This window comes from Melopsittacus undulatus, chromosome 9 (genome assembly GCF_012275295.1).
Source record: "Melopsittacus undulatus isolate bMelUnd1 chromosome 9, bMelUnd1.mat.Z, whole genome shotgun sequence".
NCBI lineage: Eukaryota > Metazoa > Chordata > Aves > Psittaciformes > Psittaculidae > Melopsittacus > Melopsittacus undulatus.
The window spans coordinates 12605324-12622172 of NC_047535.1; the positions used below are offsets into that span (position 1 = coordinate 12605324).

Here is a 16849-nt window from a genome sequence, read left to right on the forward strand (position 1 = left end):
CAAGAGGCCGTTTTAGTGAAGTAGTAATTGAGTTATGGATTTGTCATAAGTTTAAATTAGATTAGGCAAACAAGAACTGGTGCTTGGAACTCCCAGCAGTTTGCATACCCATTCCCAGTGTCTGTGTTGGAGCAGAGCAGTTCAGTGCAGCAGGACTGTAAGATGGAAGCTGGAGGGTGGCAATGGTTGTGTTTGATACTACTCCAATCTTGGATAAATTATGAGAAACCAATGTAAGAGTAATAGCAGGCAACAGGGTTTTCATAGCCGGTGTGCCCTGCAGGTAGCAGGTTTGACAAGTCAGCTGCTCCAGTGTTTTCCTTTTTCCGTACCACAGTACAAATAACCAAGGGGAAAGCTAGGGAAAGCATTTGCTGAGCACACTGAGATACTACAGAAAAGCCTGAAACCAGCTTTGGGAAACAGTTAATTGCATAAGTATGTAGCGTGTGTGTGTGTGTGTGTATTTAGAACTGTTTAATGCTTCTAAAGAGAATTATGTGAAATGCCAGGCTGTGGCACTGCAATAGAGGAGACTTGGGTGCAGGACAGCAGTGCTTGCAAAGACTTGATCAGACAAGCTGGTGACCACTAGTAAAGGTTCACAACCCTGCCATGCAAGGGAAAAAGTGAATCCCTGGGCAGCCTTTGGTTGCCTTAGAGACAAGGAAGTTATTCTCTTTTTTTACTTTTCTCTTGTAATCTTGATTTGGCAAGGTTGATGCCAAAAAGTTAGCAGGATTCTAAAGAGGATCCAACGTGTGCATGGTAACAGCATCCACATTAAATAAAATTGAACATATACAGCAACTGCTGTCTATTTAGAGCAGAAAGCAAGCACTTACACTGAAGTTAGCCAGGACATTATATAGGGAGTTGTTACATATTTAATAGTTGTTGAATACAGAAGTTGTTTTTCTTTCAGCCTCCTTGAAAATGATTGGCACTGCCCATGGTGGCAGAGAGGCAGCTGAACTAGAGATCAGCATCTGACTCGAGCAGTGAATTCCTCCTCTTCTGCAAAGTGCAGAAGGTGAAATCCTGGCCCCATTGATGGCAGTAGGCTGCAGGCAGAATTTTTGCCATCTGTGTTTTCCAGGAGCATGGGAATTGCTGCTCTTCCAGGCACATCTTTGTCACAAATGGAGACAATGGGCCACAAATCTCTGTGATTCTTGGACTGGGAATGCCACTGAATGGAACAGATTTGCATGAAGTAAATTGTTAATTCACATTCCCACCATTGCTCTGCCCTTTTGATGAGGGGAGTGGAGAGACAAAAGGGAAGGAGTAAACAGGGACAGAGTTGATTCCCCCCAGCCCCATTTGCTTTGGCCTTGCAGAAAATCTGAAGTTTGTGGCACATCTAATTGCTATTGTATGCATGTGGGAATTGCGCTCTTGTTTATGTGTTATCCTGCCAGTGTGTAGAGAACATTCCAAGTGGAAAATCTTCCATCCTAAATTGAGTTTATTAACCTGTGTTCCTGCTGGGTCAGGAGTACTTTCCTTCAGTGTCCTAAAATCGATATATATGTGTGCTGCCACAGGATGATTAATGTAGGGACAAACATGGAGAAGTTGTCTTGAATATCAGAACCCCGAAGTATCAATTTATCAGTATGAGAAGATGCAGTAATATCTTCAACTGAGTGCCTCAACATGTGGGGAAGAATGGGGTTAGAAGTGTAACTAAGAATTGTCATTAGATTCTCTTACTGTGTCCGGTTGGGTGAAGTGATTGGGAAACTCAAACCATTGAGGAAAAAAATCCAAATAGTTTTAAATATAACTTTAGAAACCAGTTTTAGGTGTGATTATAGTTAAAATAGCTTAAATAAATTTGCTTATGTGATAACTTATTAAAAAATGATATGGAAAGTTAAGGAATTACACGGTTACAAATCCATGCATTGATATTTTGAAGGGGAAAAGAGAAGCTCTGTAATGGAAAGATTCAGGGCTGGTGGATGAAAGAGTATTTCCTGGGAGCATCCTGCTGCAGGAGGCATGCCAGCACTCGGTGACCTCTTACTGTATTTATACACAAGGCTCAGAATTAGTAGTAATTGAGGCTTGTGTTTAGAATGTCCTTTGTAACAGCATCATTCCTGGTTTGTGGTTGTCTGTTGGCTGAATCAGAGGAATTCCTTCTCCACAATGGAGCCTTTTGAGCAGTGCAAATTGCAAATAATTGTAGAACAAGAGAAAATTACTCTTTAGGACAAAATAATAGCCTTGGTTAAAGTGTATATTTTAAAAACACACAGGACTATGATCAAATAAAGATTTAAGATGACCTGGAAAACTATCTGTAATTTCACTGCTAGTGAGTAATGAAACCATCTGAAATAATGCTTGTTTAACATTAATGGAGCACCTGCACACAACAAAACGGCCAATGCCTCTCTCATCCAAAAAGTAAGTAATACTTGTAAGGGATTTAAACTAAAGTACAGTTAAGCTTCATGTTGGAAATTGCAGGGCTTTTGTCCTCCAAATTTCTGCTTGTGCTGGTATGAAGATTGGGTTAAGTGGTAGTTATGTGGAGGTTAGGACAGCCAGGTTGAAACCCAGAAGTCACAGTGCTTGCCTGACTAGACAGGGAGGTGCAGTGCTCCCTTCCAGGCTGCTGAAAGAATTGGCTTAAAGTGCATGGCTCTTGATAAAGATTCCTTGTGAATTCCAGGGCTGGCACATCCTTCTCGAAGAGCTGGTGTAGCATGTGTATCCAAAAGGCAAGGGGTGATCATAGACCCGTCATTCTGATCCTCAGCACTGTGCCCTTTGCAATGGATTTGGAAGGTGAGGGTAATTAAGACGGAGGCCATGGAGAGAAGGTTAAACTGTAGCACAACTTTTGTCCACAGTTCAAATCTGAGTTTCTTAATGAAGTGGTTGATGTCTCAGAGCGCTGTGAAACGATGGGTGTGCTGCAACAGAGCCTTTGGATACGCTGTCCCGGTGGAAATTATTAAAGGTCAAAATGAGAGCAGTTTAACTGAGAATAGTGAGATTGATAAGAATCGTGATGAAAACGGAATGGGTTCAGGCTGGAAAGCTGCATCAGTGTAGAAAGATCTTGTTCAGCATCCTCATCAGTTATTTTGCTGTAAGAACAAAGTATTTACTTACAAAACTTGCAAGTGCGGCAAATTGTGCCTTTTGCTGTGGCCTCAATGGTCTTGTGGGAAGAATGAAATAATGCTGTAGACTGAATGATGGTGACACGAGCACACTGTGCAAAGTCAAGCAGACACAGCATATTGTTGGTGTTGTGCTAAGCTGGGGCAGAGGGACTGGTGATTTTCATAGAGAAAGGAAGGCGACTTGGTGGACTTTGTGGTGGTTGTAACCTGCTGGTGTGCAAGGCTAATGTGATTGTTAAATCTTTTGGGAAGAGCTTTTCAATAGACACAGAGAAGCAATTGTGTTATAGTTCCGTGGATGTTTGTGATCTTAAATTACAACAGGCACTTCAATTTGTCTCTTTTTGTCCTTCTGCCAGCAGCGCTGGTAAGAGAGTAAGAGGCGTTGAATACTGGATGAAGCAAAAGAGGTTCTGACTGGATTTAAAGAGGAAGCTCTTCACTATGAAGACAGTTGTGTGTTAGGACAGGTTGACAAAGAGGTGGTGCAGTCTCCATCAATGGGGATTTTTGAGGTTGGACTGGACAAATCCCTGAGCAACTTCCTCTGACTTTGTAGCTGACTCTGCTCTGATTGGGTCCCTTCCTACCCAGGTGATCCTGTGTCTTGAAAGACAGGTAGGATGGCTAGGGGAATGAGGAAAATACACTAAGGATTGTAGCTTCATTAAGCAGAAGGGAAGTTGAAAGCAGCTCTGAATTTTATTCCTGTGAATTCCGTAGTGGGAGGGAGGAATGGATAAATATCAAAGATGCAAAATAATTAATACCAAAACAAGGTCAAGATCAAAGGACTGGAAGTTGGTTGTAAAAAACACTGGGAGGGAAAACTGGAAACTTTCTTCTCGGAGGACTGGAGTTGGGGAAGAAGGCTCCACATAGTATTCCAAGAGGGGAGAAAATACATACCGGTTGGAAATGGACCTGTACAGGGTTGTGAAAGGAATTGCTTCATGAAACAGAAATGTAATGTGCCAGAATTCAGTCCAGATATTCTGAAAGATTGGGAAGGTCTCTGGTTTTGTACCCCCTCCACAATTACATATACGTTTCTCTCTGTAGCGTCAGAGGTTGGCCATAACTTGAGAGCAGGTACGTGGCTGCTGCTTCTCCTGGTGTTAACAGTTCTAATTTCTCCCATGGGGGCTCATGATAGTGGATTTGGTCTTCTACACTAGCTCTCCTGTTAAATACAGGATGTGAAGATGGTGCTTTGTGGGTTTGCTCATGCCAAAGGTGGTTGGGTTTGCAGAGCACCACAGCTTTTGCTATTGGCCTGGTTCAGACTTACTGTTTTATGGGGGAAATATGTCTTATGGAAAGTATGTACTGAAATATGTACTTAAATGGGTGCCAATAACAAATGATTCTGAAACCGAGTAAAAAAGCTTTTCATTCAAGTGAGAAGAGCCTGAACATGTGACATCAGATACTGCTGCTTCTCCAGAAACTGCTGCAGAAGTTGGATGGGGAAGATAGGCAGTTAATAAAACAAAACCCTCCCAAAAGCTGTGTGATTAACTTGAAAGGAAATAGGGATTCAAGCTCAAAATGATGGAATGTACTGTGTAACTAAAGCAACATATGTTATAGGTTCTTCCTTAGGCAGTCAAATGTAGTGAATATAGACAGAGAAAACTACAGGAGATGGCGTTTTCATATTGGTATGTAACTGAGAAGCAGCACTTGGTACCAAGTTGAGGCACAAGAGGTAGAAAACTTGTTCATCCCTTTTCTTCCCCTTCACACTGAAGAGCCAGGCAGTGTTTTCGTCCATAAGTATATTTGCATATTCCAATACCAGGTTAAAGTCTCTGATCTGAGTAATTGTTTGTTGTCCCTTTTTTAAAGGAAGAAAGAATTGCAAAGCACTGAATTGGGTATTCAGGAAATCTAAAGATATAGAAAAATGGGTCCTACTACTATCAAGTTCTCAGTGTAGTCTCGAGGGGTGTTAAGTGAGACTTGTAACAATATGGGGTTGAACTGTTTGGAAACAAGTGTCCAAAACAGTGTGAATCAATCATCTTCACAAGAGATAAATGAGGATTTCTTCCAACTAGGCCAAGCTTGACAAAATGGGATATTATGAATAAGGGTTTTTGCCCTTAAGCTTGCTAAAAGAAGTGGAAGAGGCGAGAGCTGAGCTAAACTGTGCCAACCTCATTCATGTATAGTGATGGCTGAGGTATCAGCTGCAGAGAGCTTGTGTTTGTTTTCTGCTCTGGGTCTTGGCTCTGTGCAGTAGCCCTGAATTGGAGGTTACCAGTGCCTGCTGCTACCCAGCAGGCTCTATCCGTGTGCTGGGATAATTGTACCAGGATGGTTTAATGTGTGCAACCTGCGGTCCCACTCTTCAGCTTTTATACTGAAGGCACACAGCGTACTGACTTTAAAGAAGAGAATCATAACATGCTTGAAGCTGTGCACTATCTAGAGTGAAAGGGAAGAAGATGTAAGAGTACCAACAGGCTGTTTCTATGACAATACTAGTTTAAAGTGTGAGAGTAAGAATGAAAATGTGACTTTGAGCCTGTTCTGCAGCAAGCAAGCTCTGCCTTTCCCAGATCAGTGTCAACCCAACAACCTTCTCTGTGCACACTGCACAGGGGGAGCTGGTACTACACCAAACCAGCATGGAAAGTGGAGAGTGAGGATGTGATTCTTCCTCCTGGCCCATGCTTTGTCCTCTTTTCCCCCCTCTTTATTGTATTGTATTTATTGAACCCTTTGCTTACACCAGTGATGATGGACAGGGTATTTCTGTTTCAAGATCTGACATTTCCCTGTTGTGGGAAGTTGTTGTGCAAGCTACTTGTGGTTTGACCTCGGCTGGCTGCTGGCTGTCCATCCAGCTCTCAATTGCACCACTCAGTGGTTACTATGAAGGGCAAAACAACCTGGACTTGGGGAAAATCAATTACATTTTCTTGCCAGTTAAAATAAAATCTGGTGGTAAGAAAAGAGACAAAACCTGAACCTCTTCTCCCTGCCCTCTTCCCATCTCTTCCTATCTCCCAGGTTCAACTTCCCATCTTCATTCCCATCTCTTTTGCCTCCTGCTCCACTCCAGTCTCCCTACAGCAGCCCCTCGAGCTGTGCCCTCTCTCCCCTCTGTCCTCCTGCTCTGACCTGCCTGTTGCAGGGCTGTTTCTCACCCTTTACTCACTGCAGTGCACATTTCCCTGTTCTTGGATGTGCGTTCAGAGAGGTGCCACCACCTCCAGGGCCACTGTGGAACCAGCCCCAGCCTCTTCTCACAGAGGTCACTGTGGCAGCTCCCCATCCACCACCACCATGCCATGGCCACCCATTTCAAACCAAATGTGAAGCCATTCAGCAGCTTTGAGTATTTCTGGAGAACATTTGTACTCCATCTTCAGAACACCTCTAAAGTATTACTCTTCTTTTGTTTCCTGTTTGCAGGCCTTCCCAGGTTCAGCAGCCAGCCAGAAGCCTCGTCTGTCTCTAAAGGAAGCAGTGCAATCCTGAACTGTGAAGTGAATGCTGACCTTGCACCATTTGTGAGGTGGGAGCAGGACAGGCAGCCGGTGCTCCTGGATGAGCGTGTGTACAAGTTACCGAGCGGAGCTCTCATCATCAGCAATGCTACCGACACGGATGGAGGCCTCTATCGCTGCGTCATTGAGAGCGGGGGGACCCCCAAGTACAGCGATGAAGCAGAGCTCAAAGTTCTGCCAGGTATTCACCTGTTTTTCTTCTAAAAATTAATAAAACATAAGTCAAGGGTTGAAGGAGATGATTCTGCCCCTCTGTTCTGCTCTTGTGGGACCTCACTTGCAGCACTCTGTGCAGTTCTGGTGTCCTCAACATAAGAAGGACATGGAGCTGCTGGAGCAAGTCCAGAGGAGGCTATGAGGATGCTCAGGGGCTGGAGTGCCTCCTGTATGGAGCCAGGCTGAAAACAGTGGGGCTGTTCAGCCTGGAGAAGTGAAGCTGCGTGGAGATCTGTCATGGTTTGAGCATGTTTTGAGGGTGTTTTTGTTTAAGGTTTTTTCCAGCCAGGGGGAGGCCGGGAGGAAGGAGAGACAGGACACCTGACCCAGGCTAGGCAATGAGGTATTCCATACCATAGCACGTGATGCCCAGGATGCATACTGGGAAAGAGAAGGCTGGAGGGTAGAGCTCGGGAGAAAAATGGAGGAGGGAGCACATGGTGCTCGGCCGGGCAGGGTGGAGTGAGTTATGGGTCGGTGGCTGGTGGGGTGTTGTATTCTTTTCACTTGCTGTTTGCTGTATCATTATTATTTGTAGTAGTGAATGGCAGTAGGGGTTTTGTGTTATGCCTTAGCAATTAAACTGTTCTTATCTCAATCCGTGGGGGCTACATTCTTTGGATTCTCCTTCCTAACTCTCAGGGAGTTGGGGGACTTGGTTTAAACCACGACATTTTTGGCGCCCAACGTGGGGCCCGAGGGATTGAGATAAGAACAGATCTGAGCGGATTTATGGTCTCTTGTCACAATGCTGATTTATTGGCTCTTAGAGGTTTTTCTCTGGATCTCGCTGTTTCGGGATTTTACCGGGTACTTGGTGTATGGATTGGATGTGTTTGTGTTTGTGTCGGAGGCTTGTAATACGGTGGGGCTCCGGCAGCAGGGGGGGATGGACGTGGCCGTGGACTTGAACTTGTACCAGGCCGTCCCGCTGCTCTTCGCTGTCCTTGTCCTTATCCTCGTCGTCGTCTGTGTGGAGCTGCGTGAAGCCAGGAAGGAGCGGCCCCGGGAGCTGCCGGCAGCTGAGGCTGCCAGGGAGAGCGGCACGGGGAGCCAAACGGCTGTGGCAGAGCAGCGGGAGCAGGCGGGGGAGGAGCGGAGCAGGGCGGTAGCTGAGCAGGGGGATCAGGTGGTGGGGGGTGTGAGTCCTGCGGCCGTTCCCGACCCTCCGACGGCCGAGAGTGTCCTCCGGAAGTCGCCCGCCGACCCCCAGCAGGATGCAGGAGACCACGCAGCACTTCCCAGCAAGGCAGAGGAGGAACCGAGTCCCGCCGCCGTTCCGAACCCCGCAGCATCCGAGAATATTCCCCGGAAGTCACCTGCCGAGCCCCAGCAGGATACAGGAGACCAGGCAGCACTTCCCTGCAAGGCAGAGGAGGAGGATCCGGACTTGGGAGAAGAGAAGCTGGTGGTGGGAGAACTGGCAAGCACGGCAGCTACATCAGCCCCAGTGACAAGTGCAGCAGCATCATCTGAGAGTTCTGATGGTTTTGAATGGCTTTTGGGTGCCCTTGGGACCTGCCTGCTGATTATTATAGGGGTCAGCCTGTTGGCACAGACACAGAGTGTGTTCTATCCACAATCATTTTGTCTGATCCCAAAAGTTAAGCAGAGTCAGGTTTGGGTCTTGTCTAGGGTTAGACAAGGATATAGGAGCACCAGGAGACTCTCCCCAAGGCTGGACAGTCATGAGTGGCAGGGCATGTGGGACAGTATAGCCGGGTATCTGATCCACTGGGCCCCTCCAGTGCTTTGGAAGCATTGGAGGTGGAAGGCAGCTGTATGGAGTCCCCAGCAGCAAGCTGTAGAACTGCTGAAGGGGACGGTGAATGATTTTGGTGGGCCCAGATACTTCAGGCTATCAGTCCAGAGATGCAACATAGAGATGTCTCATGATCGAGGGGTGGACTTAAGAGTGATGGTGTATTGAAAATGTGGGATCTGGGCATGACGTGAATGGTATGGAATAAGGGGTGGATAATGTCATGGTTTGAGCATGTTTTGAGGGTGTTTTTGTTTAAGGTTTTTTCCAGCCAGGGGGAGGCCGGGAGGAAGGAGAGACAGGACACCTGACCCAGGCTAGGCAATGAGGTATTCCATACCATAGCACGTGATGCCCAGGATGCATACTGGGAAAGAGAAGGCTGGAGGGTAGAGCTCGGGAGAAAAATGGAGGAGGGAGCACATGGTGCTCGGCCGGGCAGGGTGGAGTGAGTTATGGGTCGGTGGCTGGTGGGGTGTTGTATTCTTTTCACTTGCTGTTTGCTGTATCATTATTATTTGTAGTAGTGAATGGCAGTAGGGGTTTTGTGTTATGCCTTAGCAATTAAACTGTTCTTATCTCAATCCGTGGGGGCTACATTCTTTGGATTCTCCTTCCTAACTCTCAGGGAGTTGGGGGACTTGGTTTAAACCACGACAAGATCTCAGAGCAGCTTCCAGTGTCTGAAGGGGGCTGCAAGGATGCTGGAGAGGGGCTCTTCATCAGGGACTGCAGCGACAGGACAAGGGGTGATGGGTTCAAACTGAAACAGGGGAAGCTCAGGTCAGAGATAAGGCAGAAGCTCTTCCCTGTGAGGGTGCTGAGGTGCTGGCACAGGGTGCCCAGAGGAGCTGTGGCTGCCCCATCCCTGGCAGTGTTCAAGGCCAGGTTGGACACAGGGGCTTGGAGCAAGCTGCTCTAGTGGAAGGTGTCCCTGCCTGTGGCAGGGGGTTGGAATTGAATGAGCTTTAAGGTCCCTTCTAACCCAAACCAGTCTGTGGTTCTGTGACAGTAGATGGGGAAAACTGCACAAGAAGACTTGCAAAGTGGAGCACAGGAGAATCTACTCTGTTGGGTTTTTGTGTATTTTTAAGTTGAACTAAGTGTGAAATTGTAGAAGCTGGTGGTTGGGGTTGGTTTGGTTTTGTTTGCCACATAGCTGCAGATGAATGCAGGCACTTAGGCTCAAGGATTTTGGCCCTTGGGAAGACTGACCCACATCTTGCAGTTGGGAAGCAGGAAAGCACCATCAGTTACTGGGGTCTAAGCTCTGTGCAAGGGCTGGAGACAGGCCCAGACATGCACATACTTGTTTTTTATGTTTAACTTTTAACTTGTAAGTGCTTTTGGGGAAAGATTTCCTTTAAAAAGTCATTAAGAGATGTTACAAGGAGGGAGTTGTCTGATATTTTGAGTATAAATGTTTGGGGATTTCTAAACTTCTCAGGCCTAAGTCCCAGGTGTCCAAAAAGAATCTGGTGCTTATTCCCTCATCAATTGTCCTGGTATTTAGGAAATCCTGATTCTTTAGTATTGGACCCTTTTGGGAAGTCTCTGGCCCCCCCAGAAGGGGAATGACTTTCTATTTTGCTGGGTTTGGCTCTGCTTATTACTTTGAAATGTTAGGGTATCTTTATAAGAACATGAGTCCATTCCTGATGTAAACTGTTTCTCCATTTAGTTCTGTTTCAAACAACACTTGTGCAGAGCTGTGTGTCTCCAGATGTTATAACACAAGAGTTTTGAAAGTTGACCAAGAATAAGACAGAAATTGAATTGCACTTTCCCGAACTAGGAAACTATAGGCTGGGGTTTGTATGGATTTTCTTAATGATTTCCAGAATTTTATTCTGGCTCTTTTGAATTAGTCTTCATGATGGAATTCTGATTGAATTTTGGGGAATTGCCAGAGAGGGCTCCTAAACTTCCATCTTTGGAGGCTTGCTGGGTTGATACCACAGTTGACCGTGACCACCCAGTGTTGGCAACAGGCGGAGTTCAAGAAGGTGGTGGCATCTTCAGAGGCTCCCTTTCATTGAATATTTCTGTTTAATCCCAGACTGGTTTAGGTGGAAGGGACCTTAAAGCTCATCCAGCTCCAACCCCTGCCACAGGCAGGGACACCTTCCACTGGAGCAGCTTGCTCCAAGCCCTGTGTCCAACCTGGCCTTGAACACTGCCAGGGATGGGGCAGCCACAGCTTCTCTGGGCACCCTGTGCCAGCGCCTCAGCACCCTCACAGGGAAGAGCTTCTGCCTAAGAGCTCATCTCAGTCTCCCCTGTTCTGGCAGGTTAAAGCCATTCCCCTTGGCCTGTCCCTCCAGGCCCTTGTCCCAAGCCCCTCTCCAGCTTTCCTGTAGGCCTTTCTCATAGCGGTCACTTTTCTACTTACAATGCTAAAATAAACTTAAAAATACCCCAGTTTTACAATTGCAGCTGTCGTGTAGAATTGAGGTGTTTGCTATCCTTTGGACATGAATCATGCTTGAAGTAGGAATTCGTTTCATTAGGTTCTTGATGCTTTCTTTTCAGAAAGCTTCATCTTTTCTTTGACTAAGGATAGAGCTTTTGAAGCATAGCACTTTTGGGAAAGGTGCTTATATGAGTTATTTTGGTTTGATTAGCCTTCATGTTTCTGCAGCTCTCAAATGAACACTTAAGACTTCTCTTATTTTTAGCACTAGAAGATTTCCTGCTAAACTTCCATATTGTGTTGATCCTTCAAAATCTTTTGGCTCCAGATATAGTTTACTTGCTTTTGTAATGTTCTGCTGAAGGTGATGCAGTAGAACTGTATTAGGGTATTCAAATAGTGCTGTTTGCTTGCTTGATCAGGAGTTGGAAAGTGTCGATACTGAAGTTTTGTGACATCTCTCCTGGCAGGCATGTATTTGAAAGTGGGATTACACTGTTGAACACAAAACCCTTTTAATCTTATGTGGCCCCATAATTGACTCTTTGGTCTGTGATGTGTTTGAAAGATTTGGATTAATCTGTTCTTCACTGGGTTTATTCCCTTTCCAAATAGTTATTTGATGTGTGCCTGACAGTGACCCCACTGCTCTACTTCCAAAGCTTTCCAATATACCCACCGTGTCATTTAGCACATGGATCTGCATCTGTGGACATTGTTGTGCTTGTTCTGATAGCCGTTTCCATAGAGCAGTATGTCTGCCTTTATTTGCCACTGAGCAGGAGGGTACATTGCTGATCTCTGCTCTTAGTAGCACGTACTGTGAAATAGAGTAATGCAAGGGAAAACATCCCTTAAGTTTTGAAGCATTTCCCACTAATGTGAGACCTGAGCTCTTTTTTGGGAGCTTGGAGCATTAATGAGTGCTGTCTCCAGTGAATCACACCCACTCCTCTCCTGGGTGCAGTGATTGCTTGCTGGCAATCTGTTCCATCCATGTTCTGCAGCTTGGCTTGCTCCGTGTGCTACTCTGGGTCGCTCTCACTTCATTACCCGCCTGCTTGCACATGGTCTTATTCCTGGAGCGAGCAGACTACTTCCTAATGGGAACGTGGGCAGAGCCACTGTGGTAGCTTGTGTGTGGGCCTGAGCCAGATGGTGTGATCCAGGATCGCGCCAAGTTTGGATCCCTCTGCCTAGGACAAGTCTGAAATAGGATCCAACAAGTGTAGTTCTCTTGACTACCCTGGCAAGCTCCTCACTGATACCTTTGAGGACATGCATGCCCTCAGCTTAGTGCTGTGAACACTTCCCTGTTATTCACAGCAGTTTGAGGAACACCAAAGCCAACACTTTGAGAAATTCCCAAGTGAGATGGGCTGAATATGGGTGCAATAAGACATGGAATGTGCTTCAGAGAGTGAAAGTAGTGTAGGTATAGAGGAGTTTGTTTCCGTTTGGGTGGACAAAAAGCGTTTGAGGACTTGTCTGGTTCTGGAGCTTACCTGTCATCAGACATCTTAGTATTGAGAATCTAGCAGAGAATGCAGTGTAAACATAGGGGGGTTGAGCAGTTGGCAGAAAGAAGCAGGATAACTAATGCAGCAGGAATGCCGTAGCTGGTGTGTAGGCACACGTTTGCTCTGATCATGGTACAAAGCATGCGGTGGAGTTACGGCGGACACAAAAGGTACAAACTGCATCTTCTGCCCAGGTGTTGGGGGCCTCTTGATAATTTGATTTCAGTTGCCGTTAAAATTAATTTTAGACCCTTTTCCGAAGGTTACATTTGGAAGAGTCAAGAGGGTCCTTTGGGGAAAGTAGGAAAATAGCCTTTTGTTCTGCATATTTATTTGTGATAGTTTAGTTCCAAGTAGGTTGCTGGATAGTCGTTACTGGTGGGTATGTTTTCAGTTCTCACAGTCAGAATGGCCTTTTTCTGTGGTAAAAGACTGGGTGAATACATGTTTTGTGATTGTTCTTAAAGGGGGAGAAAAAAGAAACCAAACCCGTTCCAGCTCCATTCAAAGCAAACCCACAACTAATTCAGAGGAGTCATTTCCATAAGGGTGGAAAACCATGGTTGATATTTGTTTTAGTATAAAGTTTGTATTACTTCAGCATGCAAGGTGCCTTGTAGTTTTACTGCAGTCGGGGTTGACTCTCTGCTCCAGCAATTTCATTTGCCACTGTGTAAAAGCACTCTCACTGGCAGCTGCCTGGTAAAGTCAGGCTGAACAAAGCCAAGCCTGTGCCTTTCTTTAGTAAGTCTCTGCTAGCTGAAGTCCCAGTTTCAGAGAGTTTGCAAAGTCAGAATCCTGATGGTGATGAATGAGTTTGCGTGTCTGGAGGCGATGGCAGGGAGCTGTTCCCGTGGGAGGCTGGGGAGGTCTCTTACTGAAAACCGTTTACATGGGTACGATGGTGATTGAATCCTGGGAGGCTGCAGCAAGGAAATGAGATGTTTCTCTTGGGGTTGGTTTTAGTAATATGGGTATCTTCTGATTCTGTCTCTAATAACTTTGTCATCTACAATGTATTTGCAGATCCGGAGGAGCCGCAGGACTTGATGTTTGTGAGACAGCCCTCTTCACTTACAAAGCTTACTGGGCAAAGTGCGGTTTTCCCGTGTGTTGCTGTAGGATTTCCAGTACCATATATCAGGTGGACAAGAAATGAAGAAGAGCTTATCACAGAAGGGTGAGTAATGGCTAATATGTATTTTTGTGCTGGAGTGCTTCTAGACTGAGTGTTAGGACAAGTAATGTAGTTCATGAGGCTTGTGGAATAATCTCAGAGTAGGCTTTTTTGCAGATACCTGAAACCAAGGAATCTTATTTAAAGCACAAAGGTTCTTAGAGTATATATTGCTTTTAGATTGCCACTGGAGTAAAATAAGCATTTAAGGGAATAAGGATGCTGCAGAAAAGCTGAAATGTCTTCATGTTGATGTATGATGTGTCATGCCTTGCACATGCATTATGCTTTTTGCAGTGAAAACGTTCAGTGTGTGTCTGAATGTTCCACAAGAATTTAAGGATAAGTGTTGAAAGCAGAATCTCGTGATTTCTCCTTAAACCAGAATATTAAAATCTTAGGCATAAATAAAAACCATTGTGGGCTTTCAGGAATGCATTAAGTGCAAACTACTCTATTACACCTTATCATTGCCAGTGTAGTAATTCAAAATAATGTGGTAGAAAATATAAGAGAGCAGAACAAATCTTATCAGGAAAATTTTTGTCCATCTTAAGAACGTACTAGAACATGGAAATTCCAGGTACTTGAATGTTCTCATTGTTTCTCAAAGTCAGCAGTGAGATTAATGTGGAAACAAGTGAATCGTGAAGCAACAAGAGGTAAAGTTATGCTGTGGCATGGCTGACACAGAAAGCAGCTAAAGTATGTGCAAGTGTCTACGGTACTAGTGGTACTAATAGATCTCTGGCCAACTCTTAAATTAACAAAACCCAAGAGCTCCTAATTTGAGCTGTCTTTATCTGGAGAATGCAGGATTCTGTGGGTAATGACTAACAGTTCCAATGGCATGGAGGAATTGTGTTGGTGTCAGACTTGATGGCACATGATTTAGGTTCTTCCTACTTTTGTGTATATAAGAAATCACTCACGTACAGAGGATGGAACAGGCTCATTAGAGTTGCACAATCAAATGTGATGAAATGTCAGAATAAATGTTCCTGGTAAGATCTTAATTTGTTTCTGCTGTCTGTAAAATGATGTCATGTCACATCTTCATAAATTTTTGCTGCCCACCCCCACCCCATCCTTCCTTAGGTTCTGTCACATTTGGTGCACAAGGGCAGTTCAACTTGCTTACTGAAGAGCTATTTTCTTCTTGGTTTTGATCTAGTGCCCAGATATTGAAATCCTGCTCTGAATACAGTGCTGTTAATTCCCTCACAACTTTTCTATGCAGGTTGTCATGATAACTTGTGAGGGCTTCACAGATACTATTTTTTCTGTTCAAAATTCAGAGTGAGAAATTTTCTTGGAGAGCTGAGGCTTAACATTCAACACATTTGTTCTTTCTGTGTGCACAATTCGAACCACGTATGACCGTGTTCTCCAGGATATTTAGTGTTAGTTTATGGTGTGATGTCTCTGTTACAAGGACGGATTCTGGTTGATTGATTACTGTTGCCTGTGTGTCAGGTTGTGGCTGTGGGTACTCAGCAGAGCACTTCCTCTGCACTGACATCAGCTCTTGGCTTGGTGCTGCTTTTGCTTGAGCATCATCCCATCATCATCCCATGAATGCTGTGTGGGTAAGGCAGGAGCAGGAGCCATGAGGCTGCTGATTTTTCCCAAATCATGTTACTAACAGCTTCTGTACTCCTACAACAAGTGAGCTGTGCATGTCTTCTACCAAGACCAAAGAAAGCTTTTTCCCAGATAGAAAGCTGCAGGTGCCTGGATGCTCTTGGAATCTGCCGGTTGTCACATCCTTTGGATGTGTATTCCATAAGGAGAATTAAGTTGAAAAGACAAATATTCCTCTTCCATTTGAAATAAATGTTTGGGTTTTTTTCTGCACAAAGATACAGCCAAAAAGGAAAATAAGGGGTATGAACAATAGAAACTGTATTTCCTTTGACTTGTTGTTACTTATAGAACCTTTCTGGCTTGGCTAAAGATGAGTGAGTGAAGTTTGTTACAGAGGTCCAACTGTACCAAAACTCTGAGGTTTGCTACTTGTTGCTGTGGCTTAACAGAGAAGGATTCAAACAGCAGACAGCAGAAACTTCTTCAACTTCATTTACCTCAGCAGCTGTTGTATTATTCTTTTGACTAGAATAACTGGAAAATCTCTGGAACTGAAAATTAAGATTCTTTGTTGGAGTAAAGCCTCCAGGTAGACTGTTGCAAAATAGCTGCTGTAGCTTGTTATGCATGGTCTGTTAATTTAATTACAAATTAAATCACATTTAATTTGTATTAAAATCCCCTTTTGATATAAATGGCTTTACCTACTAGCATGGCTTTTCTTTAGCCCAAGAGAAAACTGTTCTTTTTCATCCAGACAGGTTTTAATGTATCTTCTGTCTGGGAAAAGCTCTAAAATCGTGGGTTTTGTCTATACACACACACACAGACTACAGACATTCCCATACATATATGTGGGTATACACACATGTATATACATATATATAGATGCATGCCTCTGTGTGTGGATGGGGTTAGGAAGCAGAACTCAGATAGCATGGTCAGGGCTGTGCCTGATTTTTACTCCCTTTTAAGTGGTGGTGGTTAATCTAATACAAAATTGAATGTTTTCCTTTCAAGCAGAATATGGATAGGACCCTGTGTTTATAGGAAAATAAATGATTTTGAATGAGTGATGGGGGCTTTGAAATTAAGTATTTGTTAGGAGACTTGAAAAAAGGGGAGGTGTTTAATTTCAATGAAGTATGTGTTGAAGGTGGCAATAAGATTTGTGACTGGATAAATACGAGTCAGCTTTAATGATGGCAGTCTTGGCACTTCTTCAGAGAACCAGCCTGTAAGGCAATATATTGTGAAATGAGCTTGCTGTGATAAAATAGTTTCCAAATTAGAGTGAAAAAGAAGGAAGCTTGGAGTGTAGGGTGAGAAACCGGTGAAGTTCAGTGCAATGCTGACAGTTGCCATTGTAGTAAAACTGTTAGTAAGTCTGAAAGGCTTCCTTGAAGCCTTTCAGAACTTGTTAACTGAAACGTTTTAAAGCAATAGAAGTCATAGACTGATGGCTTTCTGGGTCCTCATCAAGAGCTCCAACAATGACGACAAA

At 44.6% G+C, this 16849-nt stretch overlaps 1 protein-coding gene across 5 annotated transcripts in view; it reads left to right on the top strand.

Moving 5' to 3' along the window:
- Positions 1–16849, top strand: part of NEO1 (neogenin 1) — a 194145-nt gene that overhangs the window by 72184 nt on the left and 105112 nt on the right. For all 5 annotated transcript variants that reach the window (XM_034065997.1, XM_034065994.1, XM_034065995.1 and 2 more), the window contains exons 3-4: positions 6576–6851; positions 13608–13761. In XM_034065997.1, the coding sequence (XP_033921888.1) occupies positions 6576–6851; positions 13608–13761 (430 nt within the window). The remainder of the gene's footprint in view (positions 1–6575; positions 6852–13607; positions 13762–16849) is intronic.